The 15,306-nt window shown below is 40.1% G+C and overlaps 1 protein-coding gene across 1 annotated transcript in view; it reads right to left on the bottom strand.

Annotated features, from left to right (window-relative positions):
- JADE1 (jade family PHD finger 1) overlaps positions 1 to 15,000 on the bottom strand; it is a 40,089-nt gene extending 25,089 nt beyond the window's left edge. The window contains exons 1-4 of the mRNA XM_010008982.1: positions 14,541 to 15,000; positions 7,038 to 7,115; positions 4,780 to 4,955; positions 4,095 to 4,185 (exon numbers count right to left, since the gene is read on the bottom strand). Coding sequence (XP_010007284.1) covers positions 4,095 to 4,185; positions 4,780 to 4,955; positions 7,038 to 7,115; positions 14,541 to 15,000 — 805 coding nt within the window. The remainder of the gene's footprint in view (positions 1 to 4,094; positions 4,186 to 4,779; positions 4,956 to 7,037; positions 7,116 to 14,540) is intronic.
- Positions 15,001 to 15,306: the final 306 nt, after the last annotated feature.

Raw genomic sequence — 15,306 nt, 5'->3', positions numbered from 1 at the left:
CATTCCTGTGTTGTAAAAGCTTTTCATCACTGAGAACAATGGGAGGAAATCATACTCTTACTACCATGTCTCAGTTTTTCCTTTGCATTTATCCACTTACAGAAAAAAAAGCAAAGAGAAATCCTAAACCACAAATGTGGTGTAATTCACAGCAACAGGGGCAAACCTTTAACACACTACTGGTGTTGCAAAGGTGACTTCTAAGGCTCCAGTAGGAAAACTTTCTGTTCCCCTAGGCTACAATATACACCTTACACTGTAAATACAATGTTTTTATAATACTGCTACAGGGTATATATAACACATACACGTCCTGATAATAAAAGAAAGCAATCAAGGAGTGTGAATTCTTTTTCTGTATTTTTGAAGAACATACACTTCCCAAAAGGACAAACATAATCAATTTAACTGTTTCAAGTTATTAAATGATCGGTCAAGAATATTTTTTTATTCCAAAAATGCCCATCAAAACAGAAATTTCCTCGGGACCAATAAAGCAGTTTCAGCCCTCAAGGAATTCTATCCCACAACTAATACACTAGTCAGCATGAGCAGAAAAGGCTCAGCTATTATGTATCATGCACAAGGCTGCTGTAAAGCCACCCACAAGGCACCCAGCTGTGTACCTGGAGAACTACCTGCTGCTACAGCCTCTGAACACTTCAAAGCCTCAGATCACTGGGCGTCTCAAAGCACTTCTCCCACTGTAAATACACTCCTGCTACCCATTACACCAGGCAGCACAACAGAGCAAAGCATCCCTGACACGGATGTATGTCTGGCTGTCACTTCTGCTTAACACTGGCATTTCCAGATGCCTACACTGTTCCTCTGCTCCTCAGCTCACTCTGAGACCAACCAGGTGCTGCTGCCAACACTCTGTCAGATCTGCAGCCCGAGGAGAAAATATAGATGCTTAGAGTCTCCTCATTTAATGCCTGGCCCACAACTCTCTACACTAAGGCTTTATGTCACTTAGACATAGTTCCACATGTCTAGACCCAAACTCCAGCACTAATAAAAGAGAAGGAGACTATTCTAAGTGCAGTTTTCCATTGTTAGGTATAGAAAGAGCTGTCTGTGCACAAGTCTTCAGGGCTCATCACAGAGAAAGCAAGATGTATGCAAACATAACCCATGACACTATTCCCCATAGCCAAATTCCTCTTCTCACCTTCCTGTTGCTGGAGGATTTCCCCAGCTAGCCTCCTTATCTTTACATAATAGCCTATTACTATACAATAATCTCACCCAAGATCAAAACAGGAAAAAGCAACAGTGTTTTATCTCTTGTTAACAGTGACCCTACTCAAAATTTATTGTCAATTGACAACTACCCAATTTGCAGCTGCTGAACAATGCATGGATCCATATGATTTCTGCAGTGCTTTACAACACCGCACAATTGCACAATATCCAACACAGATAATGAACAGCCCTTGCAGCTCCCTGCCACATCAGTTCAATAGAGTTCCTTCCTATGATCCCTTCTCTCAGTAGCATGCATTTGAGTTTTATAATTTCAAAGAACACACATATAACCATTCATAAGCACATGTCACTCTTCTAACAGTGCAGAATTCCTAGACCCCATTTTATTTTTTATCCTAAGACCCAAGTGCCATTCGAGCTCCCTAGCCCAAGGCTTCCCACTGCAGCAATGTTTTATCATACCAGAACACAAAGTCTTAGCACAATACAGGTTATCAAAGTCAATTTAAGCACCTCCCAAGCCAGCTCTCATAAACTGAGAATGTCACGTTGTCAGGCTCTAAAACTCCAGCGGAGTTAGGGGTACTCAACATTAGCAATCTTGTGAAGAAAAATGTGCCTCTCCAAAAATGACAGTGATGATCATGTGATGTCCCCTCCTCAGATGCAATATCCTATCAGTCCAGGTAAGTCTTTCAAATAACTCTTCCAGAGTGTTCAAAAGCATAACAACTTCACCAAAAGCCACTCTGCCCGACTGAGCCTAAGATGCCAGCAAGATGCTAGTTCTGACTATTTGTCATCGGGCCAATGCCACAATCCTTTTTTAAAACACAGCAGTTATCACGAAACCTGCTGCTCAGTGATCACTAAACTTGCTGCTTTGCCCAAATTCTAGCACTGTAATGATGTTAGATGCTGTTGTTTAATCACCATTCCTCACCTACCAGGCAGGTCAGCTGAAAATCAAAAAATGTTCTTAATTTCCTTTTCAATAACATGCTGCACAGTATTATGTGCACTGCCAAGTAATTGCCACATTTCAAGCCAGCAGCAGCTGCAATTCTGTGGTAAATGGAGTACACACCTCAGGTTATGTACTCAGCAACCTTTGTGAAGGCACTCTGGGATCCATCTCAAACATAACAGGAATCCACTGGGAGGAAAAGCCCTTTCTAAACCTAAGATTCCTATCATTCATTCAAGAGCGATGGATATTGGCAAAATATATTTAACTTTAAAATAATATTTGTTTAGCAATGATAGAACAAGGGTCCATCTAAATTACATATTCCATAATCTGTAAATATTAAACCTTTCGTTTTTCAGAAATGACGTGAAACCTTTTAAATCCTAGAAGTATTTTTCATCTGCAAGTGTCTTCAGTTCTTCTCTCAGACACCCTCCATGTAGGAGTATGATGAATTGATAACCCTTCCAAGAATAAATGAAGAGGAATCATGGGAGCAAGTAAAGTGTAAAGAAAATCATGCTATGATTTCCTTACTCGTGGAAACCAACAACCAAACTCTCTTGAAAATCCAAGAAGGCCAGGATTTCACCCAAACTCCCTACAATACAACTGTCTGAGCTTCAGATCTTGTATCAAACTCAATCTGTCCAGGTGTCCAAGCAATTTGTGCAAAAGAAACACCCTGAAACTATAAATGGAAACTACTCCACTGTACAGCATTATCTTACCAGGAAACAAAGCACATGGGATATTCAGCACAAACCTCCTTTGCAGATTTCCAGACCAAGTGGGGCTAAAAATTAAGGTCCAGATCCGGAATCATAAAGAGACACTTTTGCAATGGAGGAGCAAGTTGCAGTACACTGTAACAAAAAATGCTTAAAAACTATGAAAGCCCTATGCAGCCATGGATGTAACAAGAACATGACTGAGTTTGAGGTAAACGTTACTAATTTACTTACACATTTTGAAAAAGATGGTATGTACATCACAAGGCCTTTATGATGGGTCTGGCCAATATTATCATCTGTTATAGTTGCTCTAATACATTATCTGGAAAGGGACAGAAACTAACAAGCTGACAGATGACAGAAAAAAAAAAAAAAAAAAAAAAAAACTGTTTACTTTAAGCTGCCAATTATCTTAAACCCTTCCCCAAGCCTCTCCCAATACCATTCCTCTGTATTTGACATAAGTTCAAAATCCGAAACTATGCCTGCAGCCATTTTTCATTCAATTATATTGCATGGATAAAAAAATCTGAAAGTGACCTGGTATCTGAGAACACACTCAGATATCCATGGTCTAACTGCAGAACTGCTGTGCACAACTTTCACTGGCATCTCTTGTTCAGTGCTTCAAATATCCTACTTTGGCCTCATGTCTAAAGGAGGATTTAGAACTCTGGTTTTAAGGGGGTACAGCTCAACACTTTTCAGCAGTTAGGTTGAAGGACACAAAATAAACACTTTTTGGGGCTTCAAGTCTGCACTTAGCTTTTGGAAAATAATCAAGTCAGAGGGGAAAGAAGCAGTTATAAGAAAAGCAAAGATTCTGTCTTCAAGCTGCAAGGCTTTAAAATGCTGCAAACAGCATATAACCATCCACAGTAAAATACCTGACCTAAGTGAGTAAATACATGTATGCACTCTGCAACTGCAGTCATGTTCTTCAGCTTTCTTCTGTTCTGTGTTTCACCCATGAATCAAAATCATTCTCACTACTGTCATATCACAAAACAGGGAAGGAACAGTAATACATGGGATAATCATGAAAAACATATAATTATATACAAAACCTAATTTCAACGGTTGCTGAAATAAGTGTCTGAAAGTCCCTTGTGGCAGAGCCAACTTGGGAAAAGGGTCCAGGGTTCTTCCACGCAACCCAATCCTGCAGAGCACCTGGCAAGCTGAAGGCAAAGAGCCTCTCTCCAAGATGTCCACGCATAGGTTGGCAGCAAAGAAGAAGGGCAGAAAAGGGGCAGACTTTCCACCCTCCTGGCTTTTATAGGGTATGGAAGGAAATGGGCAGGAATACTGACCCTTCTTTATACTGCCCAGGACCTCTTACTGATACCATAAAATTAGCCTGTGCCCCCTCAAACCATAACATTCAGGTCACTCCAACAACATCTGTAACACTTTAAGTGACACGATGAATCTAAGATACCCGTTCACAGAGTCTGCAACGGCACAGGATGAAAACTCAGCTTCGGAACTGAAAAAACCCAACAGCTGGAGGCCCAGCCCTCGCCTTGTGAGATGAGGGAGAGCAGCACTGAGCTGCAAGCTGAAGGACTATTGAGTTTAGCATGATGGGAATGCAGGAAGAGCTCTGGAGGGTCAAGAGGTGCCACTGACTCAACTGAAGCAGATGTTTGGCAATAGGATTCCAACTAAGTGTTGATTAAAATTTCAACTTTTCAATTACAAGACGGCTGTTCGAAGTGCCCAGAATAGGCTACTTAATTGTTTTTTGCCTCTGGGAAACTCTGAGAAGAAAAAATACCTAGTGGAAAACAAAGCCTTCAACAGAGAGCCCAGAAATTTGCAGAAATATTTACTTTTCACTATTCTAGGCAACAAAATTACCCTTTTAACACCAGTATCAGTACAGTCCATCAGAGATACCACTGACAGAGTAATAATATGGAAATTAACATAGTGAGCGCAATCAGTAATTCTACTAAAGATAAGATTAAATGAAGGTGAAACCTGTAAGGGGAGACCCTTGACATTCAAACATAGTTGCAAGGAACTAGTATCTCCTGTAACAGGGTAAGTGGAGAAAAAGTGCCAGACATACTGCCAGGGAAGTGTGAATAACAAAAAGCCTTGGAACTTTTGCTGACCCTAAATTAAATGTTATCTCAGCTTCTAATTATTAAAACTTGATCTTTTTGAACAGGTTTATAGTAATAGAATAAATATGCAGGAACCTGTATCTGCATTTGCCCTTCATAAAGGGAAAAAAACCATAATCAGATCAAGAAAACAAAGTGTGATGCAAGGGAAGTGGTATGTATTTCGAGCAATACTTGAAAATCCTTTTAAAATTTCACTGCCTTTTGCCACATAATTAATTAAACAAATAGTTACTCATGTTAATTAGGCTTTAGAGAGAGGGCAAGGGTTTGTTTTTCTTTTCCTAACTCATTTTGTTAGATCCTGAGCTATGAAACAGATGAATTTACAGTTTTTTAGAAAGTCTAATTCAGTAAATTGACAGCTCTATTCCAGCTAGTTATGTATCAAACACCATTACAAACAAGCATTATAATCAGCAACAGATCAGCCAACCATATCTATCTCAGAATTTCAAGTCAAAGATTATCTGTTTCATATTTTATTTGGTAAAGCTAGTAACACAAGGCATATGAAGAGATCAAAGAGTAAAAAAAGAAAAAAAACCACAAAGCAAAAAACAGATAAAAGTGAAAATAAACACCATTATCAAAACGAAACACTTATAAAGCTGGTGGGGAATGAAAAAAAAAAGCAAAATCATAATGAAAGGCATCACATTTGCTGCTATTTCTCTATTAAAAACACATCTTTGTTTGGGGAAGTACACATCACCTTTGTACACTGACTTAAATTTTCATAACCCCAAGTAAACTTCTAACCAAGGAAAAACAGGTCTGATTCGGGGTTTTTTCTTTCCAAAATCCCCCAGCTGCAGGTAGTTCTCCAGAAAGAAGTCAAATCTGACACCACTTTTATTGAATCTTTATTTGGACTCACTGCTAATCAGTTTGTTTGTTCTCACCTTCTCCAATCCTGTTACCACTCCTTCATTTCAGCAACAGTTTGCCTAAGGTTGTTTTAAAGTGCAGGTTTGGCCATACCTGAGCAGACTCCCATGCAGCACAGACACACCTACCAAATGCAGAGGTGAAGCAGTCTCCTATGCAGGGCCACATGGCAGCACAAAGCTACCTTATCAGGGTAAAGCTTTCAAAAGCACCTGGAAAACCTCCCTGATCACTTTCTGTTACATTTCATACTCAAGTCTCACAAAAGACTTCTGGTTTGAAGATCTGCACCCAGACAGATCAAATTAAAATCAGGAAAATCACTGTGACAACTGGCTAAACTGAACTATTATCAAGTACACACAACTTGCTTGTTTGGCAAATAAAACACCTTGGCACATTTCCCAAACTGCCACTTTATCTCTCCTTCCCCCATTCTCTTTTTTTTCTGCTTAAAGATTATCAGTCCCTGGAATCAGAACATAAGGTGTATATATATAACATACAGAGCTCAGTGCGGGTTATGTCAGTACACAAACAGCTGAAAAGAATAAATACATTCTGTATCCAAATTACTGATGCAAATGACTGAATTCAAATTCTTGAAAGTTATTCCTCAAATAAGATAATCTTCTAACTAAGTAAAGAACAACTTGTATGCACCATCAATCTTTTCTGCTTATGCCTAATAAAATATACCTTTTCATTGCCCACGAGTATGAGAACACTGAAGCAAATTTTAAATCCTAATGCAAACTTCTATTAAATACTAAACTGTGGACAATGTTAGCAGATGCCTCCATAAAAGTTCTGTCCTTGAAATGATAAATTACACTGCTTGCAAAGATTTTAAAGAAGACAACTGACTTTTTCTTGTTTTATCTTATTAACTAACACCATATAGCGAACAGACAGGGGAATCCCCAGTCTGCTGTTCACCTGTGCTCAGAATGACTTGAGTTCAAAACTAGACCATTATAATTCACATTTTTACCAGTCCAGCCAATATGCAAAATGCCTCTGTCACATAACACTGCATCAAAATGTGTTTTTAAACTTATAACCTATTGCACTCTACAACAAAGGAGCACTTACTGCCATTGTCATCAGAATCCTCACTGCTGCTAGGAAGCCTTCGTCGTTTCATGATCTCCACAGAAAACAGCAGGCAGCCTGCAAAGCAATGAGACAGCACTTAACCCAAGATAATAATACAGAGTCATCAAGTTGTGTTTCTCGTGGCATTCAGCAATTTACAGCACACAAAGGAAAACAAACAACTTTAAACAGCATCTGAAATATGAACAGTGAATATCTCAAGGATGCTTAATTAGGCAGTCATCATATGAGCAGGTGATCAGAATTGGAGAGTATCAGTGACAACCCTGTAGACACTTTTCATCTAAAAGCAAAAGCAAATTTTGTCCTGGGGGGTCTTAAATATCACTAAATACTTGCAGTCAGTGTGCTTAACTTCCCCTGCCCATTCTGCCACTAGATTTGCCATACAATAACATTTTTACTGCTTGTGTAAATATTTACTTTGGCTAATATGATTTTGGAACCATTTTTTAAACCACTGTTTAAAGTGCCAGATTTACCAAATTAAAGATTAAAGTCATCCACTTAGATTTTTTAAAAAAAGAAACATCAGCAGTAGCAAGCCAAGTCTTCCCAGATTAACTAAACATGCATCATCTACACGATAACGGGCACCACTCCCTAAGGTAAATCACTTCCTCCTGCAAGCATATTTCCAGCACCATGCCTAAGACTGCTTTTCAGGAATCAGAACACCAATTGATTACACAGGACCTCGTCTCGTCTCAACTACCAGACGTCTGCCAATACCAAGTTCAACTGCAAGTGAACCAGTGATGTCAAGCAAAAAGTTCTGTATCTTTTTAACTGCTGTTTACAGGGTATTAGTATTTTCACATGTATTCTCTGTGGAATGAAACCAAACTCAGAAACAATCAGGAAGCTGTAAACAGCGAGTCAGCGTTATATGTAAAAAGCTATTAAAAAGTGAAAGTTGAAGAGCAGAAAAACGTGACAAGACAAGTGCAAAAAGGCATTTCCAACCTAACTTAAACTGACAAGAACTCTAGATGCACATCAAATCCCCTGAGTCTTTGCTTACCACATATCAATCATAATACCAACAAGGTCTGGGAGTTCTGCTAGCAGCAAAGCCCTCATACTTATCTCTGGGGTACAGATTTGGAAATCAGATGCTAAAATACTTTTTTGCTTCTAGATATGCACAGAAAATCTAACTTCCTTATTTTCATGTATGTTGGGATTTCCCAGAAACCTTTCAACAAAACTCTTTTCATTGACCCTCCAGTGCACAGTTTATTTCAACTTAGTTCACTGAGAACATCTCGCTGCAGTAAACTCAGTAACGTTTTCAACTTTTATAATATTAATTCCCAAAAAGCCTAACCAAAGTCTGACACTATTTCCAAAAAAGGCACAAAAATATCTTCACTTCCAAACGTGATTAATGTAAAATGAAGTAAGAGTTTTCTGAGGGAATTCATTCTATCATCACTAACATATCACAAGCACTCTATTTTACACTTTCAGTAAACTTTGCATAGTTGCAAGAGCCTGACCACTGCAAGACTACCTCCTGCAAATTACACATGTAAACAGAGGTGGGGGGAAACCTCCCTCCCACGGAGTGGGATGTAATATGGCTGTCTTTGAAGCAAGCAACCCTTCTGAGCTGCAAACTTTGCTCACTGAAGGTAAAGATAAATTGAACGGTTAACTTCACCAAGACCTTTTGTCACCATTTCACAGAGTGAACGTTCACACATGATGTCTGATGCCAGAGAAAAAGACTAATAAATGACAACCTCTTACAGTGCTAGAAGAATTCTCTCCAAAAGTGCTTTGTAGCAAACCGGAACTTTGTTTGCATGGCAGATGGAAATGCTGCTAGTGAATAAATACATAGACCAGCCTGGACCATCAAAATCATCTGAACACAGATCTGCTATAAATGTAGTAGATTCAGAGCCAAGTTCTCATGCAGACACTTACAAAGACAGAAAGCCAATATTCAGATCCAAAGCAAGCTAAGACAGAACTGAAAAATCAATTAGCTGCTACAAGGCAAAAAAAACAGAGGGATAAATACCTATTCTGTAAAGTACTTTTTCTAGTAGTTCCTATAGTTTTCCTGTAATTGTACAAAATATTCACAACAGCAATGTAAAAGAACATGCTCGCTTTGAATGGAATTACCAACTATAAACAAAGTAAAGAGGATGTGGAAGAAAATAAAGAAAAACTAGACTATCTCAGAAATGTTACTTGTATATAACTGGTCAAAATCCTCACTTCTTGGTTCATTCCCACATGAGTCTTTAAGTCCCTATGCACCGTAAAGCAAAATAACAGCATATATACAGAGACACACCCATGAGCTTGCAAGGAAAAAGCAAACTGAAGTTCTGCTTCTCCACATTGTTTTGGATGAGTGTATTTCGAGTTCACATTGTCCTAACTATACTTACCGCAAATTCACAAAGTAAGACATGGAAGCTTCTCCTGCCTACCACAACTAAGCATATTTTGTTGTTGCTTTTGTTTAAAGAAGAGCGTGCTATTCACTTCTCCCAATTCAAGCACTCTCCACAGTTCTTCAGGAATTAAGAGAAGCCAGAACAGAAGCCATTTTCTTGGAAGATAAGACTATTAGATAAGACAGCAATTTCCTTGTCCACTCTAGTCAGGTTTCTAAAGTTGGCCAAGTTGAAAAGCCTGTGTTCTCAAAAGTAACATGAAGGGAAACACCCCATTTGATGAAGCTTCTGTGAGATTCTTCTTTAGATGGATGTGAAGAAAAAAAAGGGAAAACCAAACAAAAAAAAGTTAAAATCCAGAGATCTCATTTTCCCATCTTTGAACCTAACCTGAGTTTACACAGAGCTAGATCACAGATGGAAAAGCAGCATTTAACTTCTCAGAGCAAGTCTCAAACCTCGTAAGATTAAACCCCTAGAATTTTTGTCATTAGAAGTTACAAACCTGCTTTTTCTCAGCTTCTGAAATAATGTTAAACTGTTCCCATCACGTGTTCATATCCACAGCTCAGAACATACGGACTAGAGATAACACTAGAACAGCTAGTAAGAATTTACAATCACACAGACCGAAATGCTGCTCTTAAGGACATCACAGTGCCTCTGCCTCACACATGACTGGTTTCTATCAGGTGATGGTGACCTCAAAGTTCCACAAAAAATGCAGTAAAAATAAACACAGATTATGGATAGTGATGGGACAGATGCAGCCTGAAGGTGCAGGTTTCTCCTGTTCAGCCACAGAAATACACATTTTCCCAGCATGTTTAGGGAATACTGCTAATTCAAGTACTACTTACTTTAATCTTCAAGAAGAAATAAAACAAACTATGGTAAGCCATTCTTCATGGGACATCCTTAACTAAAATAAACAGGAATTTTTATACTGATAAAGGTAGAATGGAAAACCTAGCAAACTTTTAAATCAATAAAATGATTTATATAACTCTCCCTTCCTAATCTGATTTCCTAACCTAAAATTTGAGGGCCAGCCAACTTTACTTTTATTTGAAATTCCCACTCTTCACAGTGATGAACATGTTGGTATTTTTCACTTGATTTTATTTTGACATACCCTTAATATACTCAGGTGCATATATATGATGCCTCTGATCCAACTCTGATCTCCTAAAACATACTCTGAAACTGAAGCAGGTCTGTCAATTCCAACGGGTCAGAAGTAAAGGCAGGTTCATCAAGGCTGACTGTACCACAGCTGGTTTAATGGTACAAATCGGCTATGATCACTAATCCTGCAAGCAAAGAGAATTCACGTATAAGCATAAAAAGTGCAAAACATTTAAGCCATGCTTTAGGATTCATACCAATATTAACTAAAAACTATGCACTCAGCCCACAACACTTGCAGGACAGGAAGAGACCACCCAGGTTACTGAGCTCAATTCCCAACAACTGCATGCAACCATGTAACCACTGTTTAGTCCAGAAGTTTCCACAAAACGTTCGCTGCACCCACACATGCCAGGAACAACTTCCCAAACCCCTTTGCAACATGAATGCTTCTCTGAAGCAACGAAGCAGCCAACCACACAGTGCCCTTGAACCCTGTATCTTCTATTACAGACACTTCTACCAACACTTTTCCCAAATTCTCACTCCATCCCCAGAAGAACGTTTGCTCATTTAACTGTTCACCTACAGAATAAGTCAAACACTTGTAAAGCTACAAGAGAGTCTGGTAACCCTGATGTAACAAAGACTGCTGAACCACCAAGCTAAACATTCCCTGAGTTTTCAGTGACTTGTAAATTCTTTATAACCCAGCAACTTTTGTATGCCATTTCTGTTTAATTTCCTTGAAAGATGCTTGTTTCTTCATGCAAAAATCATCCTTTCAGAAATCAAACAGACCAACACACAGCATGTGTGTAGCTATTCCTCCTGAGGACTCTATATAACACCCATTTATTTGGGAGAAAGCAGACTCACACAAATGCCAGCCTTCAACCAAACACAGCTTTATAGAAACAGCCAAGACTCTGCAGGCAATGTTACCCCATTTCTAAGACAATGCACCTAAGAGCCTGTTGTGGAATCGCACCACTACAATAAATGGCACAGATGGGGCACAGGCCACGAGATTTTAGCCACCAAGCATCCACAGAAGAGTTAGCCATACCAGGGCAGAGCGTGGCACAGCTTGCAACACGCACCATTGCCCATCTCCAGAGGCTGAAGGCACTGTGCTTCACAGAGACACTCCAACAGTGGCTTCTCCATCCTTCTCCACCTCCCTAGCTCTGAAAGCTCAGCTCTGGGTTTTACTGGTTGATTAGGTAAAAACTTCAGACGTAGAAATGTAAGTTTGGACATACATGATACAGTTGCTCAGATAATTTTTAAAGGCAACATTACAACTCCTAAAAGGTTTTTTCTGGCCACTGTATTTCAGAGACAGTACTAATCCTATACCAAAATATTTGTAAACTGCTATGCAAATGAAATTACTTGATGATAATCCAATGTAATCAATGTCAGGCCACAAAATGACATTTGGATTTACATATCCTTGTGGAGGTGAGCAACAAACACCTTAACTCTACACAAATAACCACATCCAGTTAGACATAAGGACGTCTGCCTAGTTCTCAGTCTTTGCTGGCAGATGCAGTGCAGTGGGTTAGAATCAGCAACATGACATAATACAGCAAATTCACTATTTTTATCAGTCTGCATTCTCATGTTCCTCTTCTTAGCTCTGCAAGAGATTATTTAAAAGAACCAACAAAAACCAGAAACCACACTGTACAGCAATGCCAGGATCTTTTCTTTTACTTTTTTTTTCCTCCCACACTGAAGTTCCAGTAGTTGCACAGATACAAGTGAAAAAAAATCCAAATTCTTTTTCCCAGCTTCCTCAGAGCAGAACTCCAAACATTAGCCCATAAAACTGGCATGGCAGTGAGCACACATGTACACCTGTGTGCAAGGGACCACAGAACTTTTTATGCTACTACTGCAGTTTAGAACACAGCATACTTTTTCACTCAGTTTGACCCCAAGTAGAGCTATGATCAAAGAAAAAGATGTTAAGTGTGTCAGTCTTTGTTATGCAAATAGCTAAACAGAACTAAAGCTCTAAAAATAATTATACATTAAAAAATCCACATCCTCATGTCAAAGGTTTTACATAGCGCAATTCTTCCTGAGGTATTTTTAAGGACTGTATAAACCTCTGGGTAAAAAGAGTGTATAATTCAAACTCTGACAGACAATTAACTGTAACCGTGTTAACGGGTGTCATTGTAATAAACTGCACAGAACAGCTGCAGAGACAGAATGGGAAGAAAGCAGAATTATGACAGATGTACACCCTGAAGACAAACTGAAAAACTGGCTTTTCCTTCAAGTAACCCACTGACTGCAATCAAACCAAGACCTAATTATCTCTAGTACATGAGAAATCATTTCAAAACACTTGTTGTACAAATGGAAGTAAAATGTGACATAGTCTTAACAAAATGGGTAGTAGATTAAGACATATGACTTCTACTACTTTACTCTTTAAATAGCTTGTTTATGACACCACCCCAGTCTTCACCAACCGGCACCTAACATAGTAAGGAAAAAAAAGTGTTTTCCTTCTGTGCCCAGTCAAAAAAAAATAAATTAAAAAATGGAACTACACTAGAAATAAGTTATACAATGAAAATCCACCGAAAATTTTGTAATTCTTCTTTACCAACTATGAAAGCTTGACAGCAGTATTTTGTAGTCACAATACAAGAAAACTTCTCCAATTAAATACTACAGTATTACATAGCACAGTCGACAGTACAAAAAAGCCATAGACCTCACATTTGGAGAAAAAGAAGTCTTCCAAGTCTCATGAAACAAAAAACTATGTTCCAAGGCAAAAAGTGTTCTTCACAAGGGGATAGTTCTACTGACTTCAAATCACCTATTTTATAAATTTCACAAAGGCAGAAGCACATTTTGGACACATCAGCCCAACACTTCTCAGCAATCCACATGCTCATTTATGCACCTGTGCAAGTCTGCTCATATGTTACCTTACAATCTGGGCAGTGGTAACAAATTATTTCCAAATTGCGAGGGTGAAACCAACTGCTCAAAAGGCTGAGCAATGATAAATTGGACTCCGTGAATTAATTCAACCCATCCTGCACCCACTGTAGTTCATCTCTTCCCCAGAGAAAAAGTCATCAGCTTGGTCAGCTCCAGCTGAAAACACGACAGCAAAGCAGTAGTACTAACCACATGGAGAAAACATTTGAGGAAAAGACTTGAAGATTTTATCCTCTATTCTGTGAATTGCGAATGAAACCAGAGAAGCTGGAAGGGAAATCTGCAGCTGTGAGGGGAGAGGGGAGCTTATTATTATTATTTTATTTTAAACATATGTATTAAACAGAGCTCAAATGCAGGGAGCGAGTGGTTTCTGAAGCCAGAGGGTAAATCCTGCCACTAAAACGTACAACCCTTGCTGTTTCAACAATATCCCACTGAGTGTGAGAAACCTCTAGAAATAGAATCAATAACAAGCATATTTTGGCATAATTTTTATGAAGGCTTTTGGTTTGCAAGTGTGGGCAGCTTTTGACTTACTTAAAAGACAGCGCCTGCTTAAAAGGTGAATTATTCCAAATCACAGCTACATCTCTGAAAATAAGAAAATGGGGCTCACATAAAAGCACCATCCTGCTCGAGCATTAAAATGTCAACTCAAATGTGTTGCTGAACACTATAATAATTTCTAATACTATCTAGCAGCTACCCAGGGAGAAGCAACCCATTTTTAACGCTTGTGTGCAGCCACACCAACCACCCGTTTGCATGTCACGCATGACTGGCAGGTCTCAAGAGCCCACAGACTTCACCTACAGGTGAAGCTAATAAACTTTATTACAATAAAGCTGTCAAGTGCGGAGGCAGAAGTTTAGCCAGGGAAAGGCACTCTATCCGAGAAGCGTGGCTTTTTGGAATCACCTCCCAGGTGAGCAGTGACTCTTCTGACCCCAAGGAGCAGTTCCCCCCCGCCGAGCCCGCAGTTGCCACCTCAGGGCCGCCTTTCCAGAGGGCGGGAGCCGGGGCCCGAAGAATAAATCCCCAAGCGGCGTCTCCCCCTCGCCGGCCGGTGCGGTGTCGCTTGGGGCGGCTCCTGCCTCCTCCTGCTGCTGCTGCTGCTGCTCTGGAGACTGTGAATGTCCCCACGCTCTTCTTTCTGCACCAGCCAGGATCACCAGAGAGGGATGAGGGTTGTGTGACTGAGATTTGGGGCCCCGCAGAAATCCATCTTTCAAATCACAGTGTTTTGCTGAGACAGTCACTGCTGGCAGGGATGTTGGCATCCGGCCGCACCAATCCGCTCGGTCCCAGCTGCAAATCAAACTTGGTGCCCGCAGCTCCGCTCCCTCTCGCCCAAACCTCCTGTCACTGCCGAAAACGGCACAAGCAGCATCCCCACCCATCCCCATCTCCAGGCTGCGGTGGAAGGAGGGGGGGGACGGGACGGCGGATTGAGCAGCAGCAGCGCGGAGACTTGAGCTCATTTTCTGTGTCTGTCTCTCCTCCCACTCTCAGACAGTTCTGGAAACTGTGTATCACCTCTTGTCACAGGAAACCAACCAGCAGGCGGTGCAAACAAACAAACACCCTTTGCCTACACACCATGTCCAAAACCATGAGCACCACACCGCCTGCCGGGAATGAACCGGCGGGCGCCAATGGGAATGGAAAAGCGGGAAAAGAAGGGGAAATCATCCTCCCTGCAGGCGACCACC

The sequence above is a fragment of the Chaetura pelagica genome, unplaced genomic scaffold, assembly GCF_000747805.2.
Source record: "Chaetura pelagica isolate M959 unplaced genomic scaffold, ChaPel_1.0 scaffold221, whole genome shotgun sequence".
Taxonomy (NCBI): Eukaryota; Metazoa; Chordata; class Aves; order Apodiformes; family Apodidae; genus Chaetura; species Chaetura pelagica.
Note: the sequence above shows the minus strand (reverse complement) of the source record. Positions and strands in the feature narration are given on the sequence as shown.